The following is a 21,191-nucleotide window of genomic DNA, read 5'->3' as shown; positions in this document are numbered from 1 at the left end:
ATGACCAGGAGTTAAGAAATGTGAGCTGTAGTCATAAATCATAACACTAATATTCTGTGAGGCCTAAGATAAATTACTTAATCTTTTTAAGTATAATTTTCTCATCTATAAAATAAAATGATTTAAGTGGAAAATTTTCACAATCCCTTTCAGCTCTTAGACTGTGATGACTTTTGGGAAGAGCAATGGGTAATGGTCAGAGACAAATGTTCCCAGAGAACTTACGAGAACCAACACTTCTCAACTGTGTGGCTCAGAATAACATTTTGTTTATTTTGTTGAATTATACACACCTCTCCCTATTCTGACTTGCCTCTGTTGCTGGACGTAGGTTGTTAGTTTGTTGTCCTTTTTGAGAATCACTATTGGGTGAGCCATTTTTATGGGCTGGATTGAGTTATTAACACAGTCTAAATTCTACTGGAGTTAAATGACAAAACTTGTAGTGATTCAAGTTTGTTAGTCAACATTTTTTAAATGTTTGTTAGTTCACTTTTAAAAATGAATATTATAATATAACTTAAGTTTATATTTTCCAACTTGCACCCATTAGGATAGCTACCATAAAAATTGAACAAAATAAGTGATGGTAAGAATTTGGAAAAATTGGCCGGCATGTAAAATGGTGTAGCCACTGTAGAAAACAGTATGCTGTTCCTCAAAAAATTAAAAATAAAACTACCATAGGATCCAGCAATTCCACTTCTGGGTATATACCTAAAAGAACTGAAAGCAAAGACCCAAACATATTTGTAGCAGAATTATTCACCATGGCCAAACGTAGAAGCAACTCAAGTGCCTATTGTTTAATGAGTAGATAAACTAAATGTGTCATATACATAAAATGAAGTGTTATTAGCCTTAAAATGGAAGGATTTTCTACAACATGGATGAAACTTGAGGGCATTGTGCTAAGTGAATTAAGCCATTACAAGAAGAAAAATTCTGTATGATTTTACTTATATGAATTACATAGTTAAAGTAGTGAAATTCATGAAGATACAAAGCAGAATTGTGGTTTCTAGGAGTTTGGGAGAGGAAGAAATGAGGGAATTTTTTAAGGGGTACAGAATTTTAATTTAATAATATAACATTTTTTTCTGAAGATAAATGTTGATAGATATACAGCAATGTGAATGTACTTAATGCTGCTAAACTGTATCATTAAAATGGTTAAGTACAGCATAGAAAAATATAGTCAATAACATTGTAAAAATTATGTCCAGTGGCAGGTGGGCACTGGAAATATGAAGGGATCACTTTGTAAAGTGTCTGTCTAACCACTATGCTGTTCACCTTAAACTAATAGAAAATAACATTGAATGCAAACTGTAATTGAAAAAAATATGTCTTTAAAAATAAAAATAAGTGGTTAAGATGGTAAATTTTGTTACAAATATTTAACTATTTAAATAAAATAAATAAATTTTAAATTTTTGATAAAATATTTTATGTTGAATGTTAAAATGTAAAAAGTATTAATGTGATATGCTTAGATTATATTATAGACTAATACATTATGACATAAAAAGAGAAACTCTATCCTTAGTTATGTAGTTTTATAAACCCATTTTTACTTTTGAATTCCATTATTTAGTATTATATGTAATAGAAGAAATCAAGGGAAAAGTGAAAGAACAGGCCATTTTCTATCAAATGTTAAAATATAGTTTATATTGTAATATATTTCTTGCCCCAAAAGACTATCAAGGCAATAAAATGTTATTTATTCTATCATCTCCAGGCTGAGTCAGTGCCAACTGACAGGGCCATAAAGGACTTTACAAAACATATTGATTTAAAATAAGGAAAATAGAGTTGTAGCTACCTAACAAGAAAGGAGGGATTTGTAATCAAAACCTTAGTGCCTAAGATGACAATTCATCTGAGAAATGTAAAAGCAGACAGATCGTAGGTAATCAGAGCATATATGTATTAGTAGGAGTATTAAATTCAGAAGTTGAGAAGAAAATCAGACCTTAACACTGACCAAATAACAGAGTAAGAGGAGAGGGAAGTCGCTTTGAGAAATACAAAAGGATAATCAAGCATGGACTCACAGGAGTGCCAATGAAACTTATATAGTCTCCTAATTCTCTCATTGAGAGAAGGAGGGTTTTGTTAGAAACTAAAAGTTCAAAGTATGTGTTATAAAGGTCTCAACTGCATCATGCAATGGAAACAAATGCACAGGCATGAAAGTTCAATATCTTAATTAGAAATGTCCATAAAAGAATGTTTTAAAAACTGAGCCCATTCAGTATGTATCTTTTACTAGGGAACTAAATTACATAAAATTCTTATTTATATTAATAGTTTTAGGAATAAGAAGGAAGACAAACAGTGGACTCTTACAGGCATATTTACAAAACCATTTAGCTGTTTTCATTTTTTGCAAAGTAAATACTGCTCCTTGAAATTAACGTCTGGAAAAAGAAATGTCGTCTTATGAAGTGGAGCCTTGGGCCTGACCAAGATCTGTATTAGGATCTGACCAAATTGTATTTGCTTGCCAGTCAATATACTACATCGAATAAACTGATAGGATAAACGCAGAAGTGGGCGCGGACTGAATGGAGAAGCCCGATGAGTTGGAGGTGGAGTTACCAAAAAGGCAAATTATTATTATCAAATCACTATTTTTAAAAAATATATTATTTACTTATTTTCAGAGAGAGGGGAAGGGAATGAGAGAGGGAGAGAAACACCAATGTGTGGTTGCCTCTTATGTGTCCCCCACTGGGATCTGGCCTGCAACCTAGGCATGTGCCCTGACGGAATTGAACCTCGATCTGTTGCTTCACAGGCCCGCACTCAATCCACTGAGCTACACCAGCCAGGGCATCAAATCACTATTTTTAAAAGTGGTAATAATAAGCCACTAGATAAAGGGGCAAAATAAATAATTTAGCAATATATAGATGACATACAAAAACCAAGGCACATTTGAAAAAATGTTGAATATGATAAACAATCAGAAAAGTAAAAGTAAAAATAAAATTACTTTACATTCATCATTTTGAAAAAATGAATAAAAGAGTAATACCATTTAATTCTGGCGACTTCAGGCAAGAAAGTGGAAAACCAAAACTTTCTTATTGTATTGACAGCAGTAGAAATTGAGTCAAAATTTTTAGAGACTTCTTTGAGAGTAGTTACTAAATTTATAAATGTTCATGCTCCTTAACCCACAATCCTACATTTAGGACTGTAATTATAAACAAACAAACAAACAAATATTCATTATAGCTGCTTGTAGGAGAAATTTTATGAAATTTTCAGTGTTTATCAAGACCAATAATTTGATAAATTATAGCAATTCATGGAATATTTTGAAGATATCAAAGTGATATATAAACATATATGTAAACCTGAAAGCTATTTGTAACAGATATTGACAAAGGAAAAAAATTTAGTAAGAAAGTAAAAATGGAAAACAGACAAAAGCTGTATGCACATGCATGCCTATTAAATTCAGGAAAAAGTCACAAAGCTATGCTGTGGAGGTTAATTTTAAAGGTAAATTGATGCGTAGAGTGAGCCAATTTTAAAATTATAGTGGAATTACAGTTTTTACTTTTCTGGATTTTTCTAACAAAAACTTTTCAAGATGTGTATGCACTTGCAACTTGGGAAGCAAATCTGAGAGTGAAAACTAAGCTAGGGGATACATGACCCACAGTGTCTTTGACCCCCAGGCACAGACTGCACCACGTGCCCTGTTACCTTATTGCAGCCCTGTGATGATGACTTTTGTGTGTTAGCCCGCCTGAACCGTGGGATGCCCCAGATAGCTGGTTAAACATTAATTCTAGGTGTGTCTATTAGTGAGTTTCTGGAATAGATTAGAATTTGAGTAAGTGAACTGAGTAAAGCAGGTGGCCCTCCCCAGTGTGGGTGGGCACTGTCTGACCCCAACAGGGTTGGAACAGAACCAGGTGGAGGAAGGTTGAAAACTCTGCCTGACTGATTGAGCTGGGACACTGGTCTGCTCCTGCCCTTGAAATGGGATTTAGAGTGTTCCTGTTCTTGGGCCTTCAGAATCAGGCTGCAATTTACACTGTTGGTGTTCCTGAGTCTCCAGTTTATATGTCTGTCCAGAAGGTATCCAGACATGTAATATGAAAAAGAGACATTTATTGAAAAAGATAACAAGAACAAGAAACATTGTACCTAGGACAATGATGCCTTAGTCCCCTTCAAAGTAGGTACCTTGGGACCTCATACAGTTTTTCCAATCGCTATCATCTGCCCCATTGTATTTTTCTGCATCTCATCAACAGTCTGAAATTGCTTCCCTTTCAAAGGTGATTTTAGTTCGGGGGAAGCCAGAACCAACAGGGCACCAAATCTGGGCTGTAGAGGGGCTGAGTCACCTGAGTGATATTTCACCAAAACCTCCTACATGAGATGTGGTGCATGAGCAGGTGTGTTGTTGTGATGAAACTGGCAATCACCATTTGCCCATAGCTGTGGCCTTTTGAATCACCCCAGTAGTTTCTGTAGAGGAATATTCAAGTTTAATGCAAAATTTGATGCTGATTTGTTGTTCTACCCGCTCAGTCATTTTGAATGCAATGGCCATACAATTGACATGCTCACTCAATGGTGTCTACCACCCCCACTGACTAATACAGTGAAGTCATCATTGTTTACACATGTGCATTCCAGTCCACTTTCCTTGGCTTCCAGGTTGCATCAATGCCACACAAACCATTCTCATTATATTAACAAAGGTTGGACTTTGTCTGGACAGACCTCATAGAGACTGAGGATTATGGGAATTGGCCTCCATAAGCATGTGAGGCAGTTCTATACAATAAATCTCATTTTGTGTGTATTACATGTAAATGTATACATATATACATGTATACACACAAATAGGTATATATATTTTATTTATACTACATATAAGTGTATATTATACATAGGATAATTTATACTCTATATATACACACACACATATACCTCTCCTATTGGTCCTATTTCTCCAGAAAACCCTAATGCAACCACCTAACCTCAAACTGTAATTGCATTTTGTTTCCTGCATCATACTGTGTTCTGCTCATCTTTGTGCTTTTTTTTTTCAGGCTGTCTTTTCCCTGCCCTACTTTTTCTTATCTCTCTTTTACTTAATAAAATCCTACTTATTCTATGTTTAACGTTGTTTCCTCTAAGAAGCCTTTGTGATCTGAACTACTCCCCCTAGGCTCTGCTTGGTTGACTTTCTGTTTTGTTATATTACCTTATAATGTACATCTTTCTCTGAGTAGCTGCTATTCTGCATTTTACTGCTGCACCTAACTAATCCATCTCAGAATCCTCTGTGCTTGACATAGTTTCTGGTACTTGGAACCCACTGGGGGGAAAAAACTTTGTTGATTAAAGGAATGAGTGACTGAATAGATGAATCAGAATAGAGTGTAGCTAATTAAAAGAAAAATTGAAGCAGGTCTGGCTTTTATCATGGATTAAATGACTATAATAAAAAAGCAATTAAAAATACATGTTCTGTCAATAGTGGGTTAGTAGTGCTGTCTTTATAAACACAAGATGACAATACTTTATAATTTTCATTTTACTTTATAGAATGTATATTTATTTTTTCCTCTGGGCATCTAGAAAACATCCCCATTTATAGTTTACTTTGTTTGCTATAAAACCTGGCATAGTCTCACTCAAGTTAAAGTGCTTGTGACTGCCTAAGCAGTGTATGGCTTTAGGTTTCTCTTTCCTTTTCAGGACTAATTACGACTGAAGGCATCGAAGAAGACAGAAACAAAAATAAGTTGTGAAAAATATAATAAAAAAACACCTAATGCCAGGCATTAACATGCATTGGCAGGGCTACTAGAAATAATGTCTGTGTGTTTTTCATTCTCCCACCGGTGCAGAAAGAAGAGCAATATTCTGTGTGATAAGTGACAGACGGAAAAGCTGGGTTTTCTGAAGCACAAAAAATATGCCAGTGAGATCTGAACTCCCAGATGCAGGTAAAGTGCTAATGTGATTGTTTGTTGGAATTATTTGGTAAAAAGACAAATGTAGCAAATGCAATGTTACCTCTAAGGCCAGTGCTATGATGGCCCAGGACTCTTCGCATTTTTATAGGCCCAAAGGAAAGTGGGTGAGTGTTTTATTTTGTTTTCCCCCAAGTTAAGTTCAGTATGTTTATTCATTTCTGTAATAAGGGCCTATCCCCGATTTTAACGTTATGTAGCTATGTGTATATTACCAAGTCACTTACTGAAGCTCAAGTGAGTTCTTACCCACACTCTCTGCTGCTGGCTTATGAATCACTACAGTGGTTGAAGGACCTCAGAGAAATAGTTTACTTATTAAATTACTGGTTCATTATAAACAGATTAGCTGAGAAATAGCCAAAATGGAAGACATGCATAAGGCAAGGGATAGGGGAAGAGTGTGCTGCTCTCCCTGTCTACATGTATTGACCAACCTGGAAACTGCCAGAACCCTGTCCTTTTGGGGTTTTATATGGGTTCCATGACATAGGAATGTTTGATCAAATCATTGGCCATTGATGATGGAACTCTTCTTACTTAGGAAATTCCAAGAATTTTGGGAGCTCTGTGCCAGAAATAGGAGGAAGACCCAAACTGATAGTATAAACCACACTACGACAGGGATTCTATTAATAAAAGTGGGACGCCTGGCAAAATTGAGATGGTCTCAGACCAAGACAAACAGTCATTCCAGACATATTTTTAAATTTCTCTTTATTTTTGTTTGCTAAGTAGAACCTGCCTTCCCTTTGAGTTACCTGTGGTCTTCTCAAGGGTGGTTATTTTTCTCTTCTACCACACACATACCATAGGGGCCAAATAAAAGGCAGTTTTTCTCCTTTTCCCTTGAACTACATCTAGACCCTCATCTCTGAAGCCCTCTAGCTTTGAAGGTCATTCTATCAGACTATTTTTATAACTTGTTACTCATTGCTACTGCAGTCATTTGCTGACTCTGTCACTTCAACACTGCTTGGAGATTTCATCATTTGGCCCTGTCACTCTCTCAAATACTAGCTCTGTGTTATTTTTGGTGATTTGATTATTCACATAGACATCCCATTCCAGCTCTGGGCTTCTCAGTCTCTTGGCTTTCTCTTCTCCAAAGATTGTGTATTTTTTTCTAACTTAGCCACCCACTCCCAAGTCATATTTCTAATACCAGCACTCTCTTTATCATCTCAATTTCAAGTGTGTCATCACAGAACCAATTTCATATTATTTCCCATCAAGTCCTTGCCCTTCTGGTGCACAACTCTAATTCTTCAGTTCCAGAGAGATCTACAGTTCATTGTTCATGCCATCCTCAGTCTCCTGATGTCATCACCTTCCTCCTAGAAAGCTCAAATTCCATGACTTATATTAACATTTTCTTTGCATTCACTTTCAACTCACTCACCACACTGTCTTCTACCATGCTTATCTAACAAACACCAACTTGGGCAAATTCTAATCTCTGTTGACCCCATATTTTCATTCAGGCAGCTGAGATGATAGAGAAAAAACCACAGTCATGCTGATTGGTCCCAATTTATGGCCATGACCACTACTGCTAAGAATCCCACTACATTTCACTAGTCTCCCATTTATCCCATTCTCCAGAACTACCATTCTTACCTTCTCTTTCTTCAAATCTCCATACTCCCTAACCTGCGGCTTACACTTTGGTGATGGCATTGGTTCTTGTGTGTTTTAGTACATACAGCAGTCAAAGTGAACTTGCACTTGCTCCTACCACCATATTTTCCAAGCTATCTACATGTACACCCATAGGCTCTGCCTTCCTCCTCTTACTCTAGATGGATTGTGCTCCTAAGTCTAAATTCCAGTTGTGCACTGGATCCCATTACTTATCACGTACTCAAAAACCATTCTTTCCTGCCATCATGAGTTTTCCTTTCTTTTCCTATTTTTATTTTTATTGTTTATGCTGTTACAGTTGTTCTTGCTTTTTCTCCTTTCCCCCACCCCCACCCAGCCCTACGCCCTCCCCTCCCTAAGTCAGTCCCCATGTCCTTGTCCCTGTCCACAGGGTTATGCATAAATGTGCTTTGGTTAATTTCTTCACCATTTTTCATCCAGTTCCTACCTCCCCTCTGGGCATAGTCAGCCTGCTTTATGCATATAAGCTTCTGTTCCTGTTCATTCATTTATTATGTTTATTAGATTCCACATAAAAGTAAGATCATGTGGTGCTTGTCTTTCATTATTTGGCTTATTTTACTTAGCATTATATTCTCCAGGTCCGTCCATGATGTTGCAAAATGTAAGAGTTTCTTTTCTTTTCTTTTTTCTGCTGTGTGGTATTCCATTGTATAAATGTGCCATGGCTTTTTTATCCACTCATCTGCTGGTAGGCACTTAGATTGTTTCCAAACCTTGGCTGTTGTAAATAGAATTGCTAAAGGTGGTGAAAGCACACAGTGGAACAAAGATAGTCTCTTCAATAAATGGTGTTTGGGAAACTGGAGTGGTACATGCAAAAAATAAGACTAGGCCACCAACTTATACCATACACACAAAAAAAATTCAAAATGGATGAAAGACTTAAAAGTAAGTCACAAAACCATAAAAATCCTGGAAGAAAACATAGGTAGTAAAATCTCAGATATCCAATGTAACAATATTTTTGCTAATGTATCTCCTAAGGCACTGGAAACAAAGCAGAAAATAAAATGTGACTACATCAATTTAAAAAGATTCTGTACAGCTAAAGAGATCACCAGCAAGATGAATAAAGAACCCACTGTATGGGAAGAACATTTTTGCCGCTGATACAACTGAGAAACATTTAATCTCCAGAATACACAAAAAACTAATATAACTCAACACCAGGAAGACAAACAATCCAATAAAGAAATGAGCAAAAGACCTGAATAGACAGTTCTCCAAAGAAAACATGCAGAGGCCCATAGACATGGGAAAAAAATGCTCAGCATCATTAATCATCAGAGAGATGCAAAATAAAACCTCAAAGAGCTATCACCTCACCCCTGTCATAATGGCTATCATTAATAAATCAATAAACAACAAATTCTGGTGAGGATGTGGAGAAAAGGGATTCCTAGTGCACTGTTGGAGAGAATACAGACTGGTGCAGCCACTGTGAAAAAAATCTGTGGTATCCTTAAGAAGTTCACAATGCAGTTCCCTTTTGACCCAGAGATTCCACTTCTGGGAATGTTTGAATTGAAACACCAACTCAAAAAAATTTAGGAATCCCTGTGTGTTTCTCTTTCTTTACCACCCTATCAATGTAGAAACATTATATACATCTAGTTCAATTTTTAAAAAATTCCCAATCCTCACATCTCACTCCAGGAACCCCTCCCATTACTCATTATTTCCTTTCAGCAAAGTGCCTTTGAAAGTGCCTATCCTCACAACTCTACTGCCTGTCTTCTCATTCTTTTTTTTTCTCTCGAATCTAATTCTAATTTCTTCTCTTTTCACTGTACCAGATCTGCTCCTGTCAATGTCTCCAGTGGTTGCTGGCTGCCAAATAATTCAGTAATTCTCAGTCTTCATTGTATTTGACTCATGATATCTTCTGACAGCTGATGCTCATGATCATCATTTGAAATTACTTGAAACACTTTTTTTCAACTTGTCATCTAAACAACCACTTTTGGTTTTTCTCTTGCCTCACTGGCTAGTCCTTTACTGACTGTTATGCCTTTTTAAATCTCTCCCTCTAAATGTTAAATTGTCCCAGGCAGTAGTCTTTATTATCTTTCTTCAGTAGATACACACTCATCTGTGCTGATATCGTTGAGTCTGATGACTTTAAATACAAACTCTATGCTAATAATCTCTAAATGTTTATTTCCATCTAGAATTTTCTCCTGGACACCCAACTCATATATTCAGCAGCTTTCCTGGTATCTTTGCTCAAATAATAAATAAGCATTTCTTATTAATTGTCATGCGAGAGACAAATTCTCATTTGGCTTCTCAAATCTGCTCTTTCCATAAATTTTTCAATCCCCTTCTCCTTGAAAATGGCAACTTACCAGAACTTGCTTTCAAAAACTCATTTTTTGGATTTAAACAATTTTAGTATTCATACTAAACTTCATTGGGTTTTGTTATTCATAATTGTTTTTAGAGAAGATTTTTAAAATAATTTTTAAAAGCAACTGATCTGTTATTGATCCATTTTTTGCATCTATGCATGATTAGATTCTAAAATCTATGTTACATAAATGTGAATTTTTATAACCATGTTGGATTACTTCATGGCATTTCTTCCCTTGTTGAGGGACTGCATTCTGGACCACCCAATACTAAGCATTTCTTTATGCATATTCCCTTATTCTAGTCACTAATGAAAGAAAGATATATTAACTTTCAAATAAATGGCAACTTCATTTTTCCACCTACTTTTAAGCCAAAGACATTGTACTCATCTTTAACTCTTCTTTCTCATACTCCACATTCAATATTTTAGAAAATTTTGTCAGAGCTACCTTCAGAATATATTCAAATTCAATTACTTCTCATCCATCAATTGTACCCTCTGGTTCACCCACCATTGTGTCTCACTTGAATTGTAGCAGTGGCCCCCTTACTGGTCTGCTTGCTTCTGGTCTTGACTCCCACTCCCTCTCATTTTCCACATAGCACATATAGTGGACCTTAAAAAGCCATATCATGTCTCTCTTCTGCTCACAACCTTCCTTTGGTTTCCCATCTCAGAGTAACTCCAAAGTCATGTATAAGGCTCACAAAATACTGTATCAGTGATGCTTAACCTTTATTGTGAATCAGAATCACCTGAAGGGATTTAAGATCTTGAGGCGCTATCTCCTATATAAGATACAACTGGAACTTTAGTGAAGCCCAAGCATGTTTAATTTTGTCTAACTCCCTCTCTGAGATCTCTTATCTCTCTGTTCTACCCACCTCTTGTACCCTCTTTACATGCACCTGCTCCAGTGACACTGGTCTTCTTGACATTCCTTTCCAACATGCCAAACTAGTTTCTGCCCTACAGATTTTTCATTGAGTGTTCCTTTGCCCTGGAGCACTTCCTATCCCTTCTTTCTCCCCAATATCTTCATGGCTCATACTTTGTCCTTTTTCAGGTCTCTATTCAAATGTCACTTTCTCAGAGATGTCACTTTTTGAGACTACTCAATATATAATGGCAACATCCCCCTTTCTGCTTCTGCTTTCTTTCATTCTTACACTCTTAATTTTTTTCCATAGCAAACATTTGTGATTGTTTCTCTCTGCTACAATATAATCCATTTGGGCAGGAACTCTGTGTCTGGTAAATAATAGCTGCTAGCTGATTATGTGTTGAATGAATAAATTCAATTTACCTAGTTTTTCAGCCAGAGATGAATAAAATGAGCAAGCTTACCTTGCCCTTCTGCCACAATCCTCCAAAATCTTTGATATTGGTCCATTTAATATGACCAGTCTTTCATCTTGGTTTTCATTTCATTCCAACTAGGATTAGATCTGGGCCCTGAAACCCAGCAGCTTGGGTGGAGCCTTGATCCCCCTTTCCCATACTGCTCTGGGACTTAAGTGGACTAATGGTCTTACAGACTGATCTTCCTGATTGAATACTGCTGTTGCCAGTGTCTCCACTCACTTCTTGTTACCATGGTATACCTCAGAGTTTACACCACCATTTAACTACCATTGGGATCCTCTGGATAGTGCAGGAGTTCTAATCCAACCAATCCTGCTTTTTCTTTCTTTCCTGTTAGTCTTTTTAAAAAGATTTTATTTATTTATCTTTAGAGGGGAAGGGAAGGAGAAAGGGAGAGAAAAATTAATGTATGGTTGCCTCTCATGCATCCCCTCCTGGGAACTGGCCTTCAACCCAGGCACATGCCCTGACTGGGAATCAAACCACGATCCTTTAGGTTCTCAGGCCCACACTCAATCCACTGAGCTACGCGCCAGCCAGGGCTCTTTCCTGTTAGTCTTTATTGCTGAGGTTCTGGAATACCATATATGTTTTGCCATGGATAATGCACATCCATGATTTTGTGCGCATTATACATGGGATTATTATACCCATGCATAATGCGAATCCTTATTTTTCCTGCAAAAATTTGGGAAAAAGTGTGCATTATATGTGGCAAAGTATGGTAATTTGTTCTTCACCAACTGAATTATAATAAGTTATCAGGAAATGAATATTGCCCTCTTAATAACCAGAGACTTCTCTATTTTAGTGCTACACACAGATCCATCATTCCAGTCATATCCTTACCTGCGACCTAGAATTTCTCTATCTGTTCTCAGAAGTGACCTGTCTTATATCTAAGGTCCTCCTAAAATAATCTGATAGAATAAATTTCCATCAATGTGATAATACTAATGACAGTTTAAAGCTATAGTCTTCCAAGATGTATTTGGGTTTTAACAGAGATTGATTTTCGATGGTGTCATTTCAGAATTGCTGAGTCACCATCATGACCTCCCAATAGGTTTCAAGCTTCCACATCATCACCTTTAGTTATTCTCAATACAACAGACATGATTTACCAACATATTAGTTAGATCATGTTACTCCTCTGTTCCAAACCTCCTAGGTTTCATATCTTATACACAGTAAAAGCCCACTTAAAATGTTCTGTATAGTGCTGTATTAGCACTTGTCAGACTTCAGTTTAGCATGCTTATGACTTACCTGGGAATCTTGTTAGAATGAGATTCACATTCAAAAGAGCTCAGGTGGGGCCTAAGAGTCTGCATTTATAACAGGCTCTCAGGTGAAGGTGTTGCAGCTAGTACGAAGAACTGGCTGTCAGTAACAAGATCATGCATGATTTGCCTTCTCCCTACCACTTGGCTCTCTCACTCTCTGTCCCTGTTCCACTTCTGATATTATCCCTTATTTCTGGAGCTATCCTGGCCTCCCTCATAGTTAGAATGTCTAGGCATGCACCAAGCTAGGGCCTTTTCATTGGCTGATCCTGCTGTCTGGAAACACTTCTCCCAGATTTTTCTCTCCTTCTCCTTTTCCTTCTTCTTCCCACTCTTCCTCCTGGCTCTCTCTCTTCCCTGCCTACTTCAAGTCTTTATTCCAGAGTCACTTTCTGGGCCATCTGATATAACAAAGCAGGTCATCTGCTTCATGTCTCCCTCTCCCTCTCCTACTCTATTATTCTCCTTAACACTTATCACTACTAAAACACAACTTACTTTATTTATCTTGTTTATTGTCTGCTACCTTCACTACTATGTAAACTCCATGAAAGCATTTTGTTTTCATTTATGTTCAGTCCAGTGACTGAAATACTGACTGATACATATCAGGTGCTCAATAAATAATTGTTGAATGAGTGCATTAAAAATTCAGTTATATTTTTTCAAATCCTGCTTTTTCTATTTATGTAAGAAGTTGGTTTTGGAAGCAAAACCAAATTTTTTCTAGTTTAATTAGGCTAGTTTGCTATACATGATTGTCTCCCAAGAATAGAAGATCAGAATTCATTTACTTAATTCTCATTTATATAGGTTTCTTTAGCAAGAGCAGAATTAAGATGTTAGAAGGGATCGGGATCTACCTTCAAAGAAGAGAAACTTAATGAGAGAAGTAGCACAATTAAGAGCAAACAGACATTAATTGGATTTATAAAGTTATAATTAGATTGTAAGGAATGTTTTTCACAATGATGCAGGCTTTCCTAGAAGGCAGTTTATATATACATATTCCTGTCAAAGTACTGTAGAAGTTTGTGGCCTTTTGACCTCTGAGGTCCTTCCTGCCTGCACAAATTAGAAGTCAATGACAGAGAACAGGAAGCTGCTATGTGAAATGTGACACACTAGTTGCTCAAGGAAGAACCATGTTTCATGTGTTCTCAAGCTCATGAACTCCCACTGAGCTTTAGTGGGTGAGAAGGTTGTTGTTCATTGGTTGGTTGGTTTTGTTTTAATAGAAGCTTGCCAAGACCTTACAAACAAAACCAAAGTACATTTTATTATTACTGCCTGCTTTCAGTCTAATCGATTGTCACCTGTCTATGATTTTGGTTGAAAGAAATATACACTATAAGGAAATTTCATTTTGATACGTTTCATTATGAATTCATAAGGACATTCTTTTATATCCCTCTAGTAAATCATAAAACTGAACAAATATGGTGTAATAAATACTGAGGTATTTGATTTGTGGTTTTAAACTTGTAAGCCCTCTTTGTCAGCAGAGTATCAGAGATCAGAAATAATTCCTTAGTATTTTTATTGCACTGTCTTTTTTATTGTGTCACAATTTTAATGCTTTGTAGTTACAAATACTTCAAATATGCATTTCCTCAGGTAACCTTTAGGATCATCTTATGAGTTTATGGCTCTAAACATATTGTTTATTGATGCTCATACATATTAATTTTTAAAGTAATGACAACAAACATATGAGGTAGGAATTCCTTAGCACTGTAATGAAAATTGTAGGGCCTAAAGATTTTAAATAACTAGTTACATTTATACATTTTCTTTTAAAAAATGAACTGAATTCAAACCACGCTTGATGTGCCAGAGAAGACCAGGCTTTTAGCTACCATGCTGTGATTTTACAGATGTGTAAACTGAGTCTTAGAGAAGCCAAATGACTTACCTGAGGTTATACAGCTAGGAACTAGAAAACTAGATAGTTTTTTTCTCAGACCAGAGTTCTTTCCATTCTTCATAACAGATTAAAAAAAAAGTATGATATTTAACAACAGCATAAGATACCAGCTCAAGCTGAAAGGTTATGGAATGGCTACATATTTAAAGGGAAATAAAACCCAGCAAAACCTAAAGAATAATTAACTAAATTTCTTAGCTCATTCTGCATATATTATTAATAATCTAGTTAAAAACACCTTTATTTCATGGAATCTCAGATTGGAACTTTCTCAGTGTGAATATTTATAATTTATTTTTACATATACACAAATGTCAAATTAAATTTCATATGGTTAAAAGACATAAAGGTAAAAAAACACTAAAAAGTCCAGAAAATATAGGAAACTATATTACATACATGGAAAAGGAGAGACTTTCTTGAGTAATACAGAAGACCTTAGAATATATATGTATATCTTAGTAAATTTATGACTATTAAAGCTCCTAAGTGCCAACTGATATATACTTATGATTTATATATTATTCTGAAAATACCAGGATATAGGAGGTACACCCAGTTTGTATTAATACAAAAACATTATGGATATGTGTATGTAGAAGGTTATGTGTATATAAGAACATAAGAATAAAATAAGGCCCTGTTCAAATATTCCCACTTGGAATTCTATGCAGCAGAAAGAAGGAGCTCCTACCCTTTGCAACAGAATGAATGGAACTGGAGAGCATTATGCTGAGTGAAATAAGCCAGATGGTGAAAGACAGATACCATATGATCTCACCTTTAACAGGAAGCTAAACAACAAAACAAACAAGCAAGCAAAATATAACCAAAGACACTAAAATAGAGAACAGGCTGACAGTGACCAGAGAGAAGAGGGGAGGGAATTTCAGGGGAAAAGGGGAAGGGTTTACAGGAATAAGTATAAAGGACACATGGACAAAAACTAAGGGGGGTAGAAATGGGAAGGGGGTGGGAAGCACTGGGGGAGTAGGATAGGATGGGAGTAAAAGATAGAAAACTGTACCTGAACAACAATTAAAATAAAATTTAAAAAACATTAAAAAATGTACCTACTTGCTACCTCAGAAAATTTCAAGAGTCTCTTTTGGTCTAACTATTTCCACTCTTTGCACTTTCACCCAATCACCATATATCAGTTATAGTGATCATCTTGGAAACTAAAAATAAATCATGATATTTCCCTAGTTCAGCAGCATTTTTGTCATTCAAGTGAAATCCAAATTCCTAACCAAGGAGCAAAGTCTTCTATGATCTATTTCCTGCCTACTAACCTCATTTCATGTTCTCGTATTCAACATGCTCCAGCCATGTTGATTTTAAGTCAGTTTTGAGAGTGTACCTTCTGACCTTTGCCTATGCTTTGAGAGTGTACCTTCTGACCTTTGGGTGCATACCTTGTCACCCTTTCTCCTACAAGACCAGCTTCTGATCAGGAGCTAATTATTTTATCTTCTTGAGAAAGCTTACATGATCACTGTACCTCAAGTAGATCCTGTATTACCTACAATAGCACCCTATTTTTTTATTTCATAGCATTTACCAAATTGAAATCATTTTGTTTGACTATATATTTTAGTTACTATTTCTATCACTCTCACCAGACTTTACGATTCATGGACTTGGTGGCCATTTCTCTGTGGTTCAGTTTATCTCCAGTTCCCAGATCAGGGTCTGGTATGTAACTGGCACTTAGTAAATATTGAATGAATAAACAAATAATAAATTAGTGAAGACATACATTAAAAATGTTTTATTTGGAATTTGCTGTGAGAAAATAATAAAATTTCTCTAGAATGATATGATATAATAAGAATTTGTAAAATGTGGGGAACTTTGGCTTCTAAAATGGAATAGAGAATAGAAACATAAACTATGAGTTCTGATTAATACTCATCTTCAAGAAAACAAATTTACTTTTTAAAAAAGATTTTATTTATTTATTTTTAGAGAGGAAGGGAAGGAGAGAAGAAGAGAAATATCAATGTATGGTTGCCTCTCATGAGTCCCCTGCTGGGAACTGGCCTGCAACCCAGGCATGTACCCTGACTGGGAATCAAACCACAATCGTGTGGTTCTCAGGCCCATGCTCAATCCACTGAGCTACACCAGCCAGGGAACAAATTTACTTTTAACAGTAGACAATATGAAGAAAAATAACTTTCCCCAAGCCATTTTAGTATACTTATTCTGAGACTTAAATTTATTCGCATCCTATGAGTAACTAGTAAACACTAAAATGCGTTCTCTCTTATACCCTAGACAACACATACGCCCATTCACCCATTCACACTCCCCATCTTTTCCCTGTCCTTGCTCCAACTGGAGGACACCATGTTGAATTTAAAGGAGCCGATGAACCTCTTGACAAATACAAAAAAAATATTTTAGGATCAATACCTGGGCCCTGGGAAAATGAGATTAATATAAGTGTGAAGGAGCTAGAAGCCAATACTAATATTTCACAAACTTTAAAGGCAGTACTTCTTTGAAGGCAGTACTAGGAGAGAGATCTATGTCAGCATCATCAATTTGTAAATTGTGTGGGGTGAAGCCTTAGGTAATTGCCAGGAGGGGCAACCCCTATTGCTGCTTTGTGGTTCTGTTGGGGGTTGGGAGGGCTCAGAGAGCTTACAGTGCCACTGCCCGGCTTTTGAAGGTTTAATGGCACTTGCCCCATTTCCAGCCACTTTACCCACTCCCCATATATGGCTGGCACCCTTCCAGCTATTACCTTGGTGCTAAATCCCAGAGTGGGTGGGTTTATGTGTGTTTGCCTTTTGAGCGGAGTGCCCTGAAAATTGGCATTTTTTTTTCTGTCACTCCAACCCCCACTGGTTTGTACAGTCAGAAGTTATAGGAATTTATCTTCCTAGCACTGGAATCCTAGGTTGTGTTGTCTAGCCTGGGGTTGGGATTGCTTGCTCCCAAGATGTCCCTCCTCATTTTTATCCACCACACACGAATGTCACTGGCCATTTTCCACTGTCGCCACCTCTCCTTGCCACCCTGTGTCTCATCACTTCTTTGCAAGGATCCACATCTCGACCCCTCCTACCCATATAGATGAATGTGGCTTCTTTAAATCCTTGGTTGTCAGAGTCCCATACAGTTAGATGTTCTGACAGTTCTGGGTGTTGTTTTGAGGTTTAGTTGTAATTCTTTCTACGAGGAGGTGAAGTGTGTCTACCTATGCCTCGAGTCATCAAAGCAGCTCTACCTAATACACAGAAATAAACACAGGGAGTCTGCCAAATCAAAGAGACAAAGAAATAGGGCCCAAATGAAAGAACAGAACAAAACCCAGAAAAAGAACTAAATGAAACAGAGATAGCCAATGTATCAGATGCAGAGTTCAAAATACTGGTGATCAGGATGCTCAAAGAACTAATTGAGTACAGCAACAACATCAAGGGAGAAATGAAGGTTATATTAAGTGGAATAAAATAAAATATACAGGAAACCAGCAGTGAAGGAAAGGAAGCCAAGATTCAAATCAACAATTTACAACATAATGAAGAAATAAGCATTCAACCAGAACAGCAAGAAGAAATAAACACTCAAAAAATGAGGATAGAATAAGAAGATTCTAAGACAACTCCAAATGTACCAAAATTCAAATCATAGGAAAGCCAGAAGGAGAAGAGGAAGAGCAAGAAATTGAAAACTTATTTGAAAAAATAATGACAGAAAATTTCCCTAATTTGGCAAAGGAAATATATATATACAATTCCAGGAGAGTCCCAAACAAGTTGGACCCAAAGAGGACCACAACAAGGCACATCATAATTAAGATGTCAGAATTAGGAACAACTGTAATAGCATAATCAATAAAATATATTTAAAAATAAAACAATGATAATGTAGTGACAGCAAAATTGCTAGGGTGACCTAGGGGACCACAGCAAGAGCATTAACTGATAGATATTATGCTATAAAAATGCACAGATATGAAAAGGCACAGAATAACGTTAGAATCTGTGACAGAATAACATTTATAGCCATCAAAACATTCTCCACCATAGTATTATTGAGCTTGATTTTGAACAAGAAACTCAGACATGGTGGCCAAATTACTCTGCTGTGGAAGGTTGTAGAGAAAAACTGCACACCACCATTGCTGCCCTTAGTCACATTCATTCATTCATTCACTCATTCATTCATCCCATAATTATTTATTAAATATCAACTATTGTGACTTTCACTGTGCTAGCCACAGGAACAGGTTTAAGCAAACCATTATTTAGTTCTCTCATGGAGGATGATAAGGCCTAAGAAAGAAAGCATTATACGTCCATAAACCACAGCCCAGAATGAAAACTAGCTTCTTATTTTTCACAAAAAGGACTGCTTTCCAAATACTCCTTTTTTTTTGTAAAATAACTTCTAAATGATAGTTATTTGCAAATAAAAAAATATTTTCACTTTTGGAAATAGAAAGAGACATTTGTAGGAATTTTGTTGACCAGATTAACTTTTACCCACCAATAGCTTCACATAATTATAAGATAAGGTTTTCATCTAAAAACAGATGCAGTAAATACTCTTAGTCATTTGAAAGAATTGAATAACCTGAGTGGTGTTTGGAATAAGATTTGTAAAAACCTTTTCAGTCTTCATGTGTATAAATCTCTGAGCCTGTTTTAAACAAAATATCAATTCACGTTTTCTAGCTTTAGAATTCAATGGAAACATATTCTTTAAATCAATGATTTCAACCTTTTTCATCTCATGGCACATATAAACTAATTACTAAAATTATGCAGCATACCATAAAACTACATTATATTTTCTGCCAATCTGACCAAGAAATAGGTGTAACTTTGATACATTCACACTGGGTGGCTATTGTTGTGTTGGATATTGTTATTTAAATTTTTTTTACAATCCAAGGGAAAAAAGGTCAGTGCCCCTGACTAGTCAGGTAGTGAGTGTTTTAAAAATTCTCATGGCATACTGGTTGAAAATCACTGCTTTAGACACACTACAGAGGGCTTTGAATTCCCTTCGCTGGTGCACAGTCACCTCAAAATCTTTAAATCAACAGAAGGTGTAATGTAACTGAAAAAAACTTTATGTGAAAGTTAAAATTTTAAGAAAAGAAAGAAACCAATCTTAACTTAGCAATTCCAACATAGAGATAAGAGGGTAGACTACGAACGAAGAGCCAGTACCTTCTGAATGCCTGCTTGGGACTCCAGAACATTATTCTCTGATCCATTGCTTCGGCTGATCATCCGCCACATTTGGGAATACATGCTGTCTCTCTCGAAAGGATTCATTCCCTTCATGCGAACATGCTCATATACTGCAGAGTCCAGGACAGTACCATAAGGGATGTCAGTCTGCTTGGAAAGGTCCTGCAGAGACCTGAATTATTAGGAGAGAAGAGAGACACAAGAAAGAGTACTGAATATTTTCATGTGGGAATAAAGTTATAGAAAGCAAAGAGTAATATATGTAAATACAGATGTCAAATTGCTGTTCTTATTTTGTTGTTTCTTAATATTAAGATGTAATATATAAGGAAAATTGATGTTCGAATGTTTGGCACTATACAAATCATGAGGAGACAAAATTACTACTGAAGGAAAGGTGAACATGTCTAGTGATAAAGCAATGCATTTTAAGTGAACCTGCATTAAAATAAAATAAAATTTAGCAATCCCATCAAGGCAAACTAAATTATATTCCTAGATAATCATACAATCATTTAGTTTTCTTTTTAATTTCAATATGTCTTAAACCTATATTCTTTTAGGTGGCAAGGCTTGAATATTTTTATAAAATAGTTTCATTTTGCATAAAGAACATATTTTAAGGTCAAGTATATACTTAAAAATTAGTCTTTATGATAGTCATTAGTTCTTTAGTGGCTATTGCCTACATCCTAGGCAATCGACACACATTATTCTCACACCAGTGCCTCCTGTTCAGAACTATTTTACCCATTTGCAAGAATAAAGGACTTGCTCAGTGTGGCACATTCGGTGAGGAATAGAGATAGGATTCAAATGTAGACCCAACTGTTTCCAAATACCATGTTATTTTTAGTACCAGATTCTGACTTTTACTTCTATATTTATTTTGCTATTATTTGCTTTAAGTGCCTGTGTATGTGTGTGTGTGTTCGAGACAGAAAGAGAGAGAATGTTCTTATTTATATTCAAAGGCAATAAAGTTCATGCTTCTGGAAAGGCAAATATGATTTTAGTTTTCTCTTTTACAGAATAATGCTCCAGAACTTTCAAAGCCCTCTTAGAGTTACAGATGATATCTACCTTCTCCAGGTTATCTCTAAATTAGAGGTCGACCTCCTTATATTTGAGTTCTGAGCCACTCTACACTTTCTTACAGAATGAATTACCACTCCACTGGGATTCGCTGAATTTAAGTAGGAACCCAACTCTAATGACTAACATTTAAGGACAAATATGTGTCTTTGGCAAACTGGTCAAAATTAGATGTTGGCATGCTTCAGAGTCACTAACCTCTGAACATGGGAGCAGATGTTTTGAAACACTCTGCCATATTTTGAACAAGAATAA

General features: G+C 36.2%; 1 protein-coding gene across 1 annotated transcript in view; it reads right to left on the bottom strand.

Annotated features, from left to right (window-relative positions):
* GRID2 (glutamate ionotropic receptor delta type subunit 2) overlaps window positions 1-21,191 on the bottom strand; it is a 1,451,106-nt gene that overhangs the window by 248,416 nt on the left and 1,181,499 nt on the right. Inside the window, exon 13 of the mRNA XM_037162687.2 lies at window positions 19,818-20,013. Coding sequence (XP_037018582.2) covers window positions 19,818-20,013 — 196 coding nt within the window. The remainder of the gene's footprint in view (window positions 1-19,817; window positions 20,014-21,191) is intronic.

Source organism: Artibeus jamaicensis, unplaced genomic scaffold (assembly GCF_021234435.1).
Source record: "Artibeus jamaicensis isolate MK-2021 breed Jamaican fruit bat unplaced genomic scaffold, CSHL_Jam_final contig_452, whole genome shotgun sequence".
Taxonomy (NCBI): Eukaryota; Metazoa; Chordata; class Mammalia; order Chiroptera; family Phyllostomidae; genus Artibeus; species Artibeus jamaicensis.
Note: the sequence above shows the minus strand (reverse complement) of the source record. Positions and strands in the feature narration are given on the sequence as shown.